This window comes from Gopherus evgoodei, chromosome 23, assembly GCF_007399415.2.
Source record: "Gopherus evgoodei ecotype Sinaloan lineage chromosome 23, rGopEvg1_v1.p, whole genome shotgun sequence".
Taxonomy (NCBI): domain Eukaryota; kingdom Metazoa; phylum Chordata; order Testudines; family Testudinidae; genus Gopherus; species Gopherus evgoodei.
The window spans coordinates 5,970,412-5,986,385 of NC_044344.1; the positions used below are offsets into that span (position 1 = coordinate 5,970,412).

The following is a 15,974-nucleotide window of genomic DNA, read 5'->3' on the forward strand; positions in this document are numbered from 1 at the left end:
TCAAAAGTGCACAATATAATTCCACATAAACTCCTATAGCACTGAAAGCAGAGTTAACCAACCACCCCCCCCCCAATAAAGAAGAGAGAGAGAGAGAAAATTCACAGTCATGTTTTACATAAGCTATTGCGATACACTACCACTAGTTAATAACTGGCGAAAGGCTAGAAAGACCTCCGGATCTCTTTTGCATACTGTTCATTGTACCAAAGGACAATCGGGAAAAGTGGGTGCTTAGAGCTATATTGTTTTACGGCAATAAAAGGGTTGGTTTTTTCTTCTCTTTTCTATGCATTGTTCCCCTCCCCCCCACCCCTTACATTAACTGCCATTAATGTAAGAGTCAGGATCCCATCAGACCCTCAGTGCTTGCCTCTCAGTTCTTAAAAATCTTATTTCTTGTCCCCCTTCTGTCCGTCCCCTTCCTCGTCCACCTCCTGGGCTCTTTCCATTTTCTGTTTTTCCAGTTCTTCCTGCTCGCATTTGCTGCTGGGAAACTTGTCTTTGTTGTTTTCCTTTTTCCATTTCATCCTCCTGTTCTGGAACCAGATTTTGACCTGCCTTTCTGTCAGTCCCAGGGCGTGCGACACCTCGATCCTCCGCTTGCGGGTCAGGTAGGGATTAAAGAGAAATTCCTTCTCCAGCTCCAGGGTTTGGTAACGGCTGTAGGTCTGCCGCCCTCTTCTGCGTCCAGCGGCTGCTGGGGGGTGGCAAAGGATGGGGGAGAAGAGAAGGAGGTTGAAAGATACATAAACCAGGCTCCGGAATAGAAAGGCGGGGGGGAGAGCGAAGACAGAAGCAAAAGCAGGAAACAAACACAGAGACAGACCCGACTCTTCTATAATATTACAAAGGGGGGGGGTGTGACTCTCAAGGAAAGCGCGTGGGGGTGGAAAAATCACACAACCCACCCTCCCAGAGCGGGGTTAGCAAAAATGGGTTCACTTGCAAAAATCATCATCATCATCTCTCCCCAGTCCTTTGTAGTCAAAGCACAGCGTATAGCTGGAGCCCGGGCGAAGACCAAAAACAAAGCAAAACACAAAAAAACCCACCCTCAAATGAAGGCGCTTTCAGGCTATAAAAGTGCAATAAACTTTAGGGGAAGCGCCCCACATTGAAAGCCCAGCTCTCCACAAGGAGAAGAAAAGGTCTCCTTCAGGGTAATTAAACTATAAAGCAATTTACAAGTGCAAAAGTTTACCCCCGTAAAGCAGTAAAAAGTAACTGTGGAAAGGGGATACTTTATGGGTTCAGGAAATGCCTCCTCTCTGCCCTTTCTGTTTCGCCTCACCTTGCGGTCGCATCCAAGGGAAAAGCTGTGTAGGAGAAGGACTCTGCTCTGAATTCTCCGCCTCTTCCCCCAGGCCGCTGGAAGCTAGCTTGCAATCCGTGTACTGCACCAGGTCCGATTCCTGGGCACCGAACAGGCTTTGTCTTTGCAATGGGTCGTATCCATAGAAGTTGCTTGGGTCCCCATGGCACGCTACAGCGCAGGGATTCTGTTGGTAAGGGGAGCTGGAGAGAGAGGATGCTCCGTGGTAAAACTCCTGAATTTGGGTCGGATGCTGGAAGGTACCACCAGTGCTGGGTCCATACACAACTGTGGGTCTACCTCCAAGATCCTGAGCAAAGCCACAGTCATAGTAGTTGGGGCGCAGAGAGTCCCCGGTTTTGTATTTGGAGAACAGTGAGTTGACAAAATAAGAGCTCATTTTAATTTTTTTTTAAACCACGGGAATCTATTAGCGCAGAAAGAGCTAAGATGCTAAGCAACAACAGTTTGTGATTTCCAGGAATATAAAAGGAGGATATAATCAAAACTCTAAGCCTGCATGATATTGAATTCTTGCTTCCCCCCCCCTAAAAAAATCGCCACTTATAGAGTTCTCGCTTTACATTTCCAAGAAGAGATGCCAGTTCATAAACAGTTTTCAGTGATTTACTTCGGCGCAAATGAGTTGTTTCATATTTTGCAGTGTCTTTTCATGATCATTTGCATCTATTACCAAAACCTCATCCCATTGGCTTCTCCTTACTCCACACGGACTCTGCACTGCATGATTGTGAAAAGAAGAGTGTGAGAGAATAAAGAAGGAAAAGCCAGAGAGGGAGAGAGGGAGGGAGAGAGAGAGAGAGAGGTGGGGTGAATATACGGATTAAATATGTTTAACTACCTACATTAATGGGATATCTCTCGCCTCACAACAAATCAAATACCTAGACCACCCAAAAGATTGATTTTTGGGGAGTGTTGGAAAATCAAAGAGAGGCGCGCTCAGTCGTTAATTTCAAAATTTTAACGAGGCAGTTTTAGCCTTTTTAAATGTCAGGGTCGCTTTGGAAAACTGTAAAAGAACACGATTTAATTGCTACCAGTTTTAAAAGGTCCTATAAATGTAATTGGTATTTTAATACAAGTTATCAAATCATACAGCTTCTTATCCTAAACATATTTTAAAACAAACGAGGTAGTCATATTTAACATTTTAATGATCAATTTCCTTATTATTGATAAAGGTTTAACTATCACATGAAGGGAATTGCATTTGTAATAGCCCCAAAAAAGGCTGTAAACTGTTTAACAAACTATAAAACGCAATAAAGCCAGGGATGTTGTTGTTGTTTATACCGCACTACATAAAAGCTGTTAGGATTTTACGAGTTCCTTCCCCTACTGCTATAAAACAGAGGTTTCGATTGGAACCTTTCGCATTATTGCAAGATGTTGGGGTGTCAATATTGAATTAAAATGATTATAGTTTTTCATATATAACATTGACTTTTTGTGGCTCCCCCCGCCCCATCCCATCTCCCCCTCCCTCCCTCCCACCGTAGAGGATTTGTTGAAGATGTGACTGGGCATGATGGCAAACTAAAGAATTGTTTCGCTTATCACATCCAAAACAGAACCTTTATGGACATTAACTGATGCCTGGTCCCCCATCTCCACCCCCCCACCAACTTAAACTTTTATTTTTTTTTTTACACGGTGCTTACGGAAGCTGGGAAGAAGAGGGGGTGGGATTGGGAGGGGAATGAGATAGAAAGACTTTCTATTTTATTGACATTTGGTAACAACCGAGCAAAGTTACCCCTAACATGCCAACGCTGCAGTTTTCCACAATATAAACACACAGGGGGTAGATTTTGAAATTCATTTATCGCAGTCAGCAAATATTGCGGAAACATATTTCAGATAATAACTGCACAAAACCCTCCCAATTTAAACGCTTTCCAGTGTCCCTAACACCCTCTCTCCTGACATACACCATATACTTTCAGCTATATTTTTCAGTTTTTCAACCTTCAATGGGACGTACAGAGACACTTCTGTATCTTTCTTTCCGCCCTGCCTACATGTAAATTTCTTTCCGTTCCATCCAACTACCTTACACTTACACACAAAAGTTGAATGAAACATTATTTCGTGCCCACCCTCAAACTGGGGGACAATTTTCAATCATCTGCTTCCAAAATGCTAATAAGAAAAAGTTAAAATGTTCCAGCTAGACAGTCACTCTATCTATTGTTTTGCATAAGAACCTACATTAAAAACCGACAGTAGAAACATTTTACGAAAGAAAGAAAGAAAGAAAGTTAGGATCAGAGAATAAAAGTTGTAAACCATCCTTAGTATTTATTTTCCTTTATTTTGCATAGGGATAATTTCATCCTATTCCAAAATCCTTTTCAGGTAATGATTGTTGTTGGAGTGTTTGCAGAAGCATAAATACGATTTTTTCTCCCCTTAAAGACAAGTAAAGATTTTATTTTTCTAGACAATTTTACTGTCGATTGAGTACAGTTTGTTTTCATCGTTGAAGGTGGCTAGATAGATAGATAGATGGTTCACCTGAGTAAACAGCAAAATATCTCAGAGTTTTGTGTGTGTGCATGTGTTTTGTCAGAAAAATTAGGATGATTATTTTCAGCAACAAGCAAACAAAAATCCCAAATAAAAAGGCAAAAGTATTTTCAGAAAGGAACTTACGTTCTTGTGTGTCTGTATATATTTATATAAAATAAAACATATTATAAACTCAGATGTTGGTATAGATAGAGACAGAGAAGGGGTCACTTCAGTTGTTCCTGGAAGTTAACATTTTTATCCAGTGCAGTAGAATTTTGTAGTCATCATGTGGTATAATTCATCAATGCATCAGAAATCAGTGGCCGACCTTAAATCATTCATATACTGTACTGGTGATTCCTGATGAAAGGAAAATGTTTCTATTATAAGAAAAAACAAGAGAGAGAGAAGATAATTTATAAATACCCAGTAGAGGAAAGATTTATTAGGAAATAACAGAGAAAAAAAGCATACTACGGAAAACATAACTTTTCATTATTTTGCATTTTATTGAGTGCATAAAATGGACTTTTATTAATTTTACAGGTATTTCTATTTAAATATGTATTGGGGTTTTTAGCGTATTTAAATACAATTTAGAGCTATTTAAATTTTGGATTTGTAAACAACATATTAAATTCTACATGGAAAATTATTGCTTTAGGTAATGTATCCTTTTACTTTTGTTATATTCCGTTCCAGAAAATTCTATATGAAAAGTCATAAATTTGTTGTATCTGTGAAGAGAAGTATTTATCCGGAAAATGTTTTGATACAAAAGTTTCAAAGAAATCTTATATTAAAATTGTATCATTGTGTTTCCTCGTTTTGCTTCTTCCTTAGCTATATGTGTGAGACTATATTTTAACCATTATTGCTTTATAATTTGGAGAGGGGGAAAGATCAGAATGAAAATGAATTTACAGATACAAAACTTTGTATCGTTGTTGTTGCTGGAGCAGTGGAATCTTTCTAAGTATTTCAGCACGGTAAATTTACTATTTTTATTAACTTTATATTGAGGTTAGGCTCCTTTCTTACGTTTTCTTAAATATCTATGGGCATCAGTTGAGCAAGCAATCAACAATGTAATCGAACCGTTGGGCAAAAATGCAGTGGTTCAATACCCATAAAACATGTGTTATTTATAAATAATTTAATGTCCAGGACTGTAAACAATTTTAAATAAACAAATGAGAAAGTACACCGTGCAAGCATTTTTAAAAGAAAAAAACACGCTCCCCCCCCCGAAATCTTTGATTCATTCTTTTTCATTTCTGAAAATATAAATCTTAGATGTTAGCATAATTAAAATGTTGTCGTCTAACAAACCGAACTAACCACCTAGAAGACAAAAATAGCTTTTCTCAGATGAACGTTTAAAATAGATGCGTGTTTCATCCCAAATCCTGCTAGCATCCAGATTCTCCGATTTACCTTCTTTTAAATCTCATATAATTTACACAAGCAATGAAAAAATAGATGTAGCTTATAAAATCGGCAAAATAGCTATAATTAACCCTATATTTTATCTCTCAGGATTATTCATACTCTTTTGCGATACCCAGTTTGTTGTTTCTAATGAAATCAAGGTGTTATTAAATAGACTTAATACTGAGGAACCGGCCTCCTGCGATTTTTAACATGGAGCAACAGCGCCATCTAGCGACCCTGCGAATTAAAAATCCCCCTAGCCGCACAAACAGATGAATCCAATAAAAATAGACAAGGGGAAAGGTGGAGAGATGGAGGGGGTCGGGAGGGGGAGAGAAAACTTATTTGTGGGGGGAGGGGTGAAGCATGGAAATCAGGAAACGGTTGATGAAATTTTGGGGATAGATGGTTATAAAAAAGTAAAAGCAAGCCCCAGAGTTTTCTGCAAAGTATCCCTACCATCCAGTCATTTTAGTAGCGATGAAGCAGGGGAAATGATTTTGCTTCTGAAAACCTCTATTGTTTCAAATTCCGAGACTAAACAATTGAGCATTCTCCTCTGGAGGGGGAAGGCTAGGGCTGTAAACAGATAAAGAGCTTCCCAAGCCCAGACGTCTCGCCAGAACTTCTGTGTATATGCCTGTGCGTGTATGTGTGTTGTTGTTGTTGTGAGTTTATGGCTCGGGATTCTGGCAGCCTGGAATGGCTAAGAAAGAAAGAACAAAGGGAAGCATCCAGAGTGCTGGATTTTCACGGCATCTGCAAGAAAAGAATAAAGAAGAATAAATTAACATACTCCCTTCCCCCCACCTCCACTCCTTAAAAAAAACAACCCTTAAACAAAAACTTTGTATGTGACTGAGGCTGAAAGAAGAGTATTTACGTGTTGGGTTTCCCCACATCCCCAAGTCGTTGTAGTAATTTAGGAGCTCCTGAAAGTTTCCTTGCACTGTTTGCTTTACAGCCGTTTAGTTCTTTAACCTTCAGAAATTTATACCCTGTAAAGTTTTATAGCGGTCATATTCTTTTATTGCAGCGCACTGCGCGTATTTTTTTATGACAAGTTACTTCCTTTCCTCTCTTTCTCCAGTGAGCTCCCAAAAATCTTTTAACTTCTTTTGTTTTCTTTGGGCTACCCCATAGAAAGAGGATTTCGTCCCTCTCCCGCCCCCCAGCTTTTACAAGTAAAATGTTGCCTTTTAGAGCAATGCTAACAAAATGAGGGGAAAGAGACTCTTGGCTGTATTTCTCGTTGTTTCCCGCTGATCTGAACTTTAGGGTCTAATTTTTTGTTTGTTTGTTTTACTTTCCAGGCACTTATGTGTCTGCATGAGACATAACTTGCAAAAACGACTTCTCAATCATGAGTTACTTATCAAGTCCTAGGGGAAGGGAATCCTGTGTTATAGATTCTGATCATTCCTACCAAAGGTGGGAATATTTTATTTCGTTTGCAAAGATTTTTTTTTTAACTCCCCACTCACCTCACGGCCATTGTAGCCTATCTGGATTTAAAATAACGGTGCATCTAACCCAAGAAGGGAGGTCTCAGAAATACTTTGCAAAATTGACTTAGAAAAGGAGTAGGTTAAAGTACAAGTCAGGAAAGACTTAATACCCTGGAAATGAATTCATTTCATTTCTTCCATGGACACTTTTTTTTCCCTACACAGGCAAAAAAAATTGATCTTTATAATACACTTAACGAGCCACTGTAGAACTCAGGGAAACACACATGAAATATTTCTGAAATTTTAGATGAAGCAGTATAACACAGTGAGATATAGGTGGTGTTGTTCTAAAATCGATTTTTATTTTGTAGCATTAAACATCCGTGGAAAATACATTTGGGCTTGTACAACAGAAAACAGGTTTTCCAACAATTTGTTCTTTTAAAAAAAACACAAATCCTCTACTAAAATGAAGTAACACTTTTTTACCGTATTTAAAAACTCATTTCATGGTTGCCTTAAAGATATCCGCTCATTACCACAATGCTAAGGAAAGTGAAAAGGGATGTTATATCCTAGAGTCCAGTAGATTGAACAAGTGAATTAAGATATGGGTAGTATTTGATCGTTTGTTTGTTTTTAAATAGTAAGTGTTTAGATAAGCCTATCTGGGATCAGTTTGGAACTATATGTCAGGTTTAGACAGTATATTTAGTCCGTTAAAATTAGACTTTAGGTTCATTTGTCATTCATTAAATGAAGAGAGAGAGGAAAACAAAATATAAACCCCCAAACTTTAACAGGCCCAATCGTTGCTTTTCATTTCAGATGATTTTGCAAGTAAACCCAGATTTAGACTAATGATCCTTTCCCCCTTTTTTTCAGTTCAAAATGGGGGGAAATCCTGGTTTTTGGAATTTCTATTGAGAAAGAAAATTTCCATACAGTGTGAAGTTAGGTTAGATTTAACCCACTGTGGCTTCCTAGCAGCTACAGATGGAAAGTTTGACGTGAGAAAGTCTAGGCTTAAAAAGTGTTTGAAGATTGGGCTTGAACATTTTCAGATCTGGTTTCTAGTCGCCTGAAAGATTTTTTTTTTAATGGGGGAAAACTAAACTTGTGTAAATTGCAGTGTACAGAAATGCAACGCCATTGCCTCTGATCTTTGGACAATCTGAAAAGCAGGCACACTCTCCGAAAATGAAAATATCACTCTGGAATCTCTACAGGGCAATCGCTTATCAGCAGATAAAAGTAGTATAAAAATCTTCTCCTAAAAGTACAAGCAGTTTTCTTGTCTATGAAATTAGATTTGTATTGTTTTGCTCACACATCACCAGAAATATATTTCTTTTCTTTTTTTTGTTTGTTTGTTTGGTTTTTTGCTATTAAAACTTGCCACCATACATTGTGTTATTCCTAGAAAGACTTCTGGTAGCTTGGTATACAAATGTACACATGAAAAAAAAAGATAGGTTTATTTTGATATTCGTCATCGTTCTTTGAAAAGTAACAATTTAAGGTCTCAACATATACTCAAAAAGCCACATTGGAAACATAAAACAAGCGTCAACGTTCACAGAAACACAATCACAGACACATTTTACAATACCCACCATATAGTCAACTTGTACTAAAGTTACTCCCTCACCTCCCTCTCTCCCTCCCTCTCCTCTCCCACCCTTATCCCATCCCCCCTCCCCCCCCCAAGTTAAATCTTACAGAGAGATAAGAGAATCACAGTCCTGGTTGGACTGGTATAGAGAAACTTCCAGGAGATCATTCAGATGAGAATTCAGTTCCTTCCAGCATGAAATGAGACCTCTTTTGTAAACAATTAGGATACATATTTGTTACATTAAATGCACCCCCACACACAAAAAAAGGCAATCACAAGACAATCACAATTCTTTTATGTCACGCCACCAGTAAAAGTGTTCTTTTTCGTGTGAAAATGCAACAGAACGTATTATAATGTCATGTAAACAAGGTATAAGTGTAAAACTCATTTCTAACAGATCAGAAGGGAATATTCAAGTATAAACTTCTCATCTGAAATATCAGGGGAAAGCAAAGTACAACCAACAGCCTTGGCACTTGACCTCTGAAACAATCTAATTATTTAGGAAAATTCATTTCACAATAAATTATAAATACTCTAACACTAAGAACACAAGTTTACCTTCTCTTTTAGATCTACTTAGGTAGGATTTTTTTTTGTTTGTTTTCTGTTTGTTTTTAACTAGAAAAAGTCATGTTTTCTCCTCTAAAAGTTAGGAATAAGTTGGAAGGGATGGTCTTTTTTATTTTTCTTTTTTCTTTTTATTTGTGTTTTTTTTGGGTTTTTTGTTTGTTTGTTTTTTGCTAAACAATTAACACTTTTGTTCTGATAGACTTTTCAAATTATCCCGTATAAAACTACCAGGTTGGGAGGATTATTTCTAAGATTATACTAAATTCTCTGGTCAACGTCACTGATCCACCACAGAGCGATTAAAACAATAAAATAAAATAAACAAAAACAGAGGCGCAGTGGGATATTTGACTGTCATTAATCCGAATACACTGCTATAAAGTTGGTGAATTGAAAATGTTTTGTTGTATGCAATTAAACTCAAATCTTAAGAATCTGTCTGTCGTCTAGTAAATGGTCTTGTTTCTTTGCCACTTCAACTTATGTATGTGGGTGTGTGGTGGGGATCGGTTAAGAAACACAATCATTCTCCTTAACGCGGTTACAGAAAGACAATGGGATGTGTCACGGGCATGGATTGTGTTTATTTGTGACAAGGTGGTGGTGGTGGTGGTTGGATTTTTTTTTGTTTGTCTTTCATTTAAAAATAGAGGCATCATATCCGGATGGCAACACGGCCTATGGACCTGCTATGTCTACACTGTATGAAAACAAAACAAAACAAAAAGCAAGGAATAAAAACAAAACCCAGAATATGTCCTAAATCAGGATTTGCACCTTCACATAAGTAGCTTTCTAACTGGCATCAACAAGAAAAAAAAATTATAAACTTCCAGCTTGCGAAGTTGGAACCAAAAAGACACCCCATGTTTTATTTATCATCATGAGTATAGTTCGGAAGCTATCACCCATAAATATCGAGTAAGCTGTGAGACAGAGCATGGCTTTTGCCTTCTGTATCTTATTCTTTGCCCTGTTCCTTGTTCATTTTCTTCATTTTCATTCTTCGGTTCTGAAACCAGATTTTGACTTGTCTTTCACTCAGGTTGAGGAGTCTGGCCACTTCGTGTCTACGGTCCCTGGTGAGGTACATATTGAACAAAAATTCCTTCTCTAGCTCCAGGGTCTGGTATTTGGTGTAAGGGCATCTTTTTTTTCTGGAGGAGCGGGCATGGAGCCAGTTGGCCGCTGGGTTGGCTGAAAGACAAGCAGCAAGGTCAATACTCTGTATCCTGTTCGTTTCTCAGAATGGTCTTAATCAATAATACCATCAAATATATATATATATGAATAAATGTCCACTGAGGTATGAGTTACCGGGAAAAGGCTACGTGAAAAACATATATGTTCACAAAAGTCTATCCACACACCTGTGCGTATGGCTGATGTATAGGACCCCGATCCTGGAAACAATTACGCACGTGCTTAACTTGACCACCTGGAGCGGCCCCAGTGTTTTCCAAGGCAGTACAATTAAGCACGCGCAAAAGTGTTTGCAGGATCGGGACCTATACGTGTATCGATGCATGTAAGTGTGTTTGTGCATAAATCCACACACATGTGCGTCTGTGGACGGACAGAGAGTAATTTATGCATCTATAGGCATATTTTGCAGATATGTGTGTATACTTATGACTATATCCATTCCTATCTGCATTGTACCTAAGAAATACATAGATTATTTCTGAATAAGGCATCAATAAATCATGCCTATTTTTGCTAAGTGCCAAGCAATAGTCCTAATACAATAAACACCACTTCGGTGGGCTCTGGTCAATGTTCTCCAGAAACACAATTGCATTTGCAGTTGCATTATAAATGTAAGTAATGCAATAGAAAAGAGCAAAGTTACCTACGCATAATCCCCCTCCCCGCTTAACGTGGCATTGGAAATAAGAGCATTTTATAAACACTTCCCAATAATTTCATCTAATCAAGGTGGAGACAAAAAGACTTTGGAACAAAGATCAGAAAGAAAGTCTGAATACAGTATGACAGACCATTCGCATTAACCACACACCAACTTTAGGTGCCAAAGGTATGCTGGTGAATTTGCCACCGAGAAGGTGTGCTGAAATATTTTTTTGGGGAAAAAATGCTTTGCACACTTCTACTAATTACTTGGGGGAATAAAATGAAAAGATTATGACCAGATCACATTCTTCTGTTTTACTTCCTTTGCCTCTTCTGAAATTATAGATAAAGCCATAAACCTTAACATAAATTAAATGGAGTATTATATTAAAAAACAACAACAACACACCAACAGAATGTTTCCTCTACGTAAAAGGAAATGTATTGAATGTTTTAAAAATAATCCTGTTACTCTCCCGCTGTAAGTACTGCATCTTACAAATTTGCACGGCTATTTCCTTAATGTAATTGACTTGATCTAATATGCAGAATTAATTATTAAAGAGGAAGAAAGCTGTTAATAATTGATACCGTTAGTCCTGCTACCTATCTTTTAATAGCAACGGAGAGGCTCTTCTTCATAAAAGATCTTCTTGGAAAAAACATGACATTTTATACAGGAAAAGAGGTTGATCTCGTGACTCTCTACAATCCTTTAATCAGGAAAGCCAATGAGAAATGATTTTAAAATCCAACAAATAAATGAAAATCTTATGGTTGGCACCAGCGTCCTTATTATGTAATATTTTCGAACAATTGAAACAGCCAGTGGGAACGCTCTCTGAAAAACAGCTCCCTCTTCCAGTCCCGTCACAGAGTTTTTGCTGGCATTCTATCAACCTCCACCAAAATCAAACTGTTATTTAAAACAAAATTTGCGTCTTAACCACGACCCGTAGAAACCACAGAGCAGCCTACTAGCGTGGATACCTGCACCTTCATAACGCTGTCCTGGACAAGATTTGTATTTATTCCGTTTCTGGGACATTGAGCACCGAGCCTGGGCTCTGTAATTCTCCCAAATCATTCACCTCGCTCGCAGTTTGTTCTGGATCTCTGCCCAGTACAATAGAATAGGACTTTCTTTTTTGTGCACGGGGTAAGTTAACTGATAGACATAACGCCACCACTGCACACCGGGAGAATATGTAGTTTTATTTGTAACCACGTAGTTGCAATTGCAAGATCTGTTACACGTTGCAAACAAAGAAATAATAAAGATAATTTAAGAGAGGGGAGAAATCAATGTGTAATTACACGTGCCAAACGTGCTGGAGAGATATTCCTTCGGCGAATATTGCGGCTGGATACACTATGAATTAGGCTGTCAAGTTCGTTTTAAAAACGTGTGCATTCCATGCAAAATATTGATAACGGTGCTGAATCCTGACTGGTTTCACCCTCCTCTTTCTAGACTGAGAGGATCCCTGCTTTACCTTTCAGGTACAATGAAGAAGCAGGAGCTAGCGAGAAGCTAACACGCGTGATATTTTGCTGGAATGTCCTTGTTCTGTATTTAGAGCTGTGTGTGTGTGTGTGTGCATATAAATGCAGAGTTTTATATAGCTAGATAGATGCATGTATTATAAATGCAAGCGTTTGCTCCACTTTGCAGAAAACAGTTCACGAAAGAGACACATGGTTAGGTTGCACAGTTCACCAATCTGCTACAGTACAAATAAAGACCTAATTAAGTTCCGACCCCCTTTTTCCTCTTTGGAAGCCTGGTTCTGAAGGATTCAGACCCTACCGTTACATTTCATAAACAAACAAACAAACAAAAAAAGAGGCAACGTGACAGATGAAACAACGAGGCAGACCGTCAACTTCGGATCTCTCAAGGTAAAATAAGAGCAGCTAGCATGAAATAGACATTGTTGCTGTTTACTTCTCCACGTGAACTCTTCCACCTTTTCCTTTTCTCACCCCCTCCCTCGGCTTTATTCCACTTTTCAGCCTCCATTCTCTTTCCTCCCAATATTTCCCTTTTTCCTCCCTTTCCCCACAAAAATCACCCTTTGCTAGGAAAGCCACGGTTTTGGAGCTTTAAATGCATGGCAGCAAAGAGGAAGGTTTGACCAAGCGTTTTGCATTTGCTCTGGGTTCGACGCTGCTTAAGGAGTTTTAATCAAAGCAATGCCATTCTCTACCCCACCACCACCACCACTTTCCACCACCACCCTCTCTTGCCCTTTCGGTTGGCACCAGTAATCTGAGCGTTTTCTTTCAGACATGATTTTTAACTTTGCTTTGCATTGTCCCGTTTTATGGCACCGCCTCAGCTTTTATACTGTTTACTTCCTCACTTTTATAACTTACTTTGATCTGGCCTGTCTTTGTCCTCGCTTCCTTCACAAACTTTATTGTCCTCGAAGCTGGGCCTTTGATTGGAAACGATCGCCTCCCTTCCAGCAGAAGTTTCTAAATTGTACTCCTGTGCTCCGGGTTTATGGACTTCCCCGGGGTGCCCCAGCAGAGGCTCTGATTTAACTGATCCCTGCCCGGGTATGTTCTCTGTTCTGGGCACTGGATCCAGCCAGCTTCGTAGATACCTGCTATCAGAAGGGACGCTTTGATGTTGAATATATGGATGATAGACCGAAGGAAGGGTACCAGAAGAATGTGGATTCAAAGGAGTCCAGGAGGCGCTGAAAACTGGAGGTTTTGGCTGGAAACTACAAGAGGGGAATTCTAGATGCTCATTATGTCCAGCTTGCCTGGAACTTGTATATTGCCCAGTTGAAAATTTAGCTGAAGGCGAATCTTCGCTGTCATGACTTATAATAGAGTCGACATAATAATTGCTAAGAGTCCCAGAAATGGACATTCTCAGACATCATACAAAGCACGGTTCAATGAAGGGAAAAAATAATATATATATCTATAGATATAGGACAGATCTAGATTTGTACTCTACCCCCTTCTCCAACTTCCTAGACAACAAAGTACAGTTGGGCTGCTGTGTTGTGAGCTCCTAGCAAAATGATTGGTCAAACTTTTTTCGTGCGCCTGATAAAGCGTCAGTAGAGACGTAAATCAATCGAAGGCGAGGGGGCTGAACAGCGCTGTCATTCGCCCTTGCATTCCATATCAAGGATGGATTGTTTTATGTTTATGCAATGTTGCAAAACGTCAGTAGTTTAAAAAGCCACGAAACATACAGTGTGGGGCTAATACGCCTTCATACATTTTGCTTCTGAAACAAACGGGGGGAAAGCACCAACACGCGGATCTCTCTAGCTTTAATAACCGCCGGGTGGCTGGGAAGAGAGAGAGGGGGAAGCAATTCTTTGCCATTCAGTTACCCATGTGCAACTGTAACGAGCCGGAGAATATGTACAATTCGGCCAAAAAGTTCGTTATTAGAGAGAGAGAGATTCATGCGCTGTTAAACTAGGGAAGGGGCTGGTTATAAAGCACTAACCCGTCTGGAATGGGTCAAAAGTTGGATTCTTAACACAGAAAAATGACCGGAGTATCTCTAAAATTTCAAATGTTCTTGTAATGTATCGGACATCATAACGTTGTCGAGCGGACCATAATACCTCCATTGTCCATAGCTGGGTTTGTCTAACATGGAAAAAGTCAGAATGTATGTATGTCTCTGTACTTCACCAGTGCAAGCCCAGGATTGCGTTGCTAGGGCTCAGATGGTCGCATACACCGCCTGAACCTTGAAGCTTTCCTCTAACTTTACAAGCCTAGTAAAATACAGTGTGGCACGGATCCTGCATTGTTACAGAACCCGTTATACTTGGGACGGTTAAATAGTTTAATAACACTTACATTTGCTTTCTTTGATTTTTATAGCCTCGAATTTATTGCCTGTGGAAAAGAAAGGGGTGGGGGAAGGAGTCTTTCACATTTTAGGCTGCAGCTTATGGCTCGCCACATTCACATATATGAAAAAATATCCCACTTGTATATAAACATGATTTTTTTTAATGGGGTGGATTTCTTTTTGCTACTAGCTCAGGAAATGAGTAACAGGCTTTAACGAGATACAGCTACTCACTAGTCTGGAGCGCAGAGGAAACAGCGTCCGTCCAGCCAAATTATGTGAGATGCATTCTTTGCAAGAGAGTTACACTAAGATTTTAAAGGTCGGTTAAATTCTAATTGTGACTATGTGCAAAATTATCCCCAGAATTTCATCTGAGCTACAGTCTGGATGGATTTGCCTCCTTGTATCTCTCTAGAGTTCTTCTCCTGACACAGAATTATTTTTAAAGTTAATAGAACCTAATTTGCTAATATTACCCATTAAGAATATTTTCTAAATTGGCTCTGATGTATATTTGATATGTCTTTAGGAGAGGACTAATAATCAGTTATTGGGTATTAAGTGACCATCTTCAAATTAAGAGAAAACAAAACAATTTTTTCTCCTCTCTCACTATATAGATAGAGATAGAGCTATAGATGTGCTTGAAATATCTCTAAGACAAAGGCATTTTACTAGTGGAAAATGCTAAAGGCACTTAAAAACCAACCTCCAAGCCTTTACATTTTCCCTTAATTCCTACAAAATGCGTCTTATGCAAGTCAGCTACAGAATGTGTAAAATGACATACGTCTAAATCTCCTGGATGTGTCTTCTTCCAGATGAGTTCTTGTTAGTAAATAGGCTCTTCTCTAAAATAAATCGGGCTGGTGGGTGTGTAAGGATAATAAATATTCAATCCTGTATTTCATATTTTTAATCACATCAATACATACCTCTGGCAATAACAACAAAAGCGCAATTTCTTTCACGGTTTGCAGGCCCCTTTTATAATATTTTTCATATCTACTGGTCTGGGATCTTGAAATAGTGCCGTGAATACGTTTACACAGGCGAGGAGTCCCACTGGTTCAGACTCTGCCCTCACTCACATCAGAGTAAATCCGAAATAACTCCATTTCCAACTGGATTATAAATCGATGGAAGAACAGACTTCTGACCCAGTAAGTTCCATGGGGCTACTCATCTAATCATATATAGTTATTCTCTTGGGTAAGTGTGCGGGACCGGGGTCCTTCAGGAACAATCTCCAGTGTGTACCAATAACAAACAGGGCTTGTGTGAAACGCCTTGGGTAATCCTTGCGTTTTTTAAAACTTCCTTAAGAGTCGAAGAGGCTCCCAA

The 15,974-nt window shown here is 39.0% G+C and overlaps 2 protein-coding genes across 2 annotated transcripts; both read right to left on the reverse strand.

Moving 5' to 3' along the window:
- Positions 1–366: 366 nt before the first annotated feature.
- HOXB8 (homeobox B8) lies at positions 367–2,063 on the reverse strand. The gene is made up of 2 exons (XM_030541269.1): positions 1,295–2,063; positions 367–700 (listed from the first exon to the last, which is right to left on the reverse strand). Exons 1-2 carry the CDS (start codon positions 1,713–1,715, stop codon positions 393–395), a joined length of 729 nt encoding a protein of 242 aa, XP_030397129.1. The 5' UTR covers positions 1,716–2,063; the 3' UTR covers positions 367–392.
- Positions 2,064–8,590: 6,527 nt separating this feature from the next.
- HOXB9 (homeobox B9) lies at positions 8,591–13,739 on the reverse strand. The gene is made up of 2 exons (XM_030541671.1): positions 13,166–13,739; positions 8,591–10,129 (listed from the first exon to the last, which is right to left on the reverse strand). Exons 1-2 carry the CDS (start codon positions 13,671–13,673, stop codon positions 9,894–9,896), a joined length of 744 nt encoding a protein of 247 aa, XP_030397531.1. The 5' UTR covers positions 13,674–13,739; the 3' UTR covers positions 8,591–9,893.
- Positions 13,740–15,974: the final 2,235 nt, after the last annotated feature.

Bases quoted from the DNA above. Each gene is read 5' to 3' on its own strand.
- HOXB9 (XM_030541671.1), bottom strand. From the start codon at position 13,673: ATGTCCATTTCTGGGACTCTTAGCAATTATTATGTCGACTCTATTATA. The intron at 10,130-13,165 runs GTAAGTTATAAA...CTTGTCTTTCAG, and splicing joins CAAAGACAGGCCAGATCAAA to CCAACCCAGCGGCCAACTGG.
- HOXB8 (XM_030541269.1), bottom strand. From the start codon at position 1,715: ATGAGCTCTTATTTTGTCAACTCACTGTTCTCCAAATACAAAACCGGG. The intron at 701-1,294 runs GTGAGGCGAAAC...GCCACCCCCCAG, and splicing joins CCCTTGGATGCGACCGCAAG to CAGCCGCTGGACGCAGAAGA.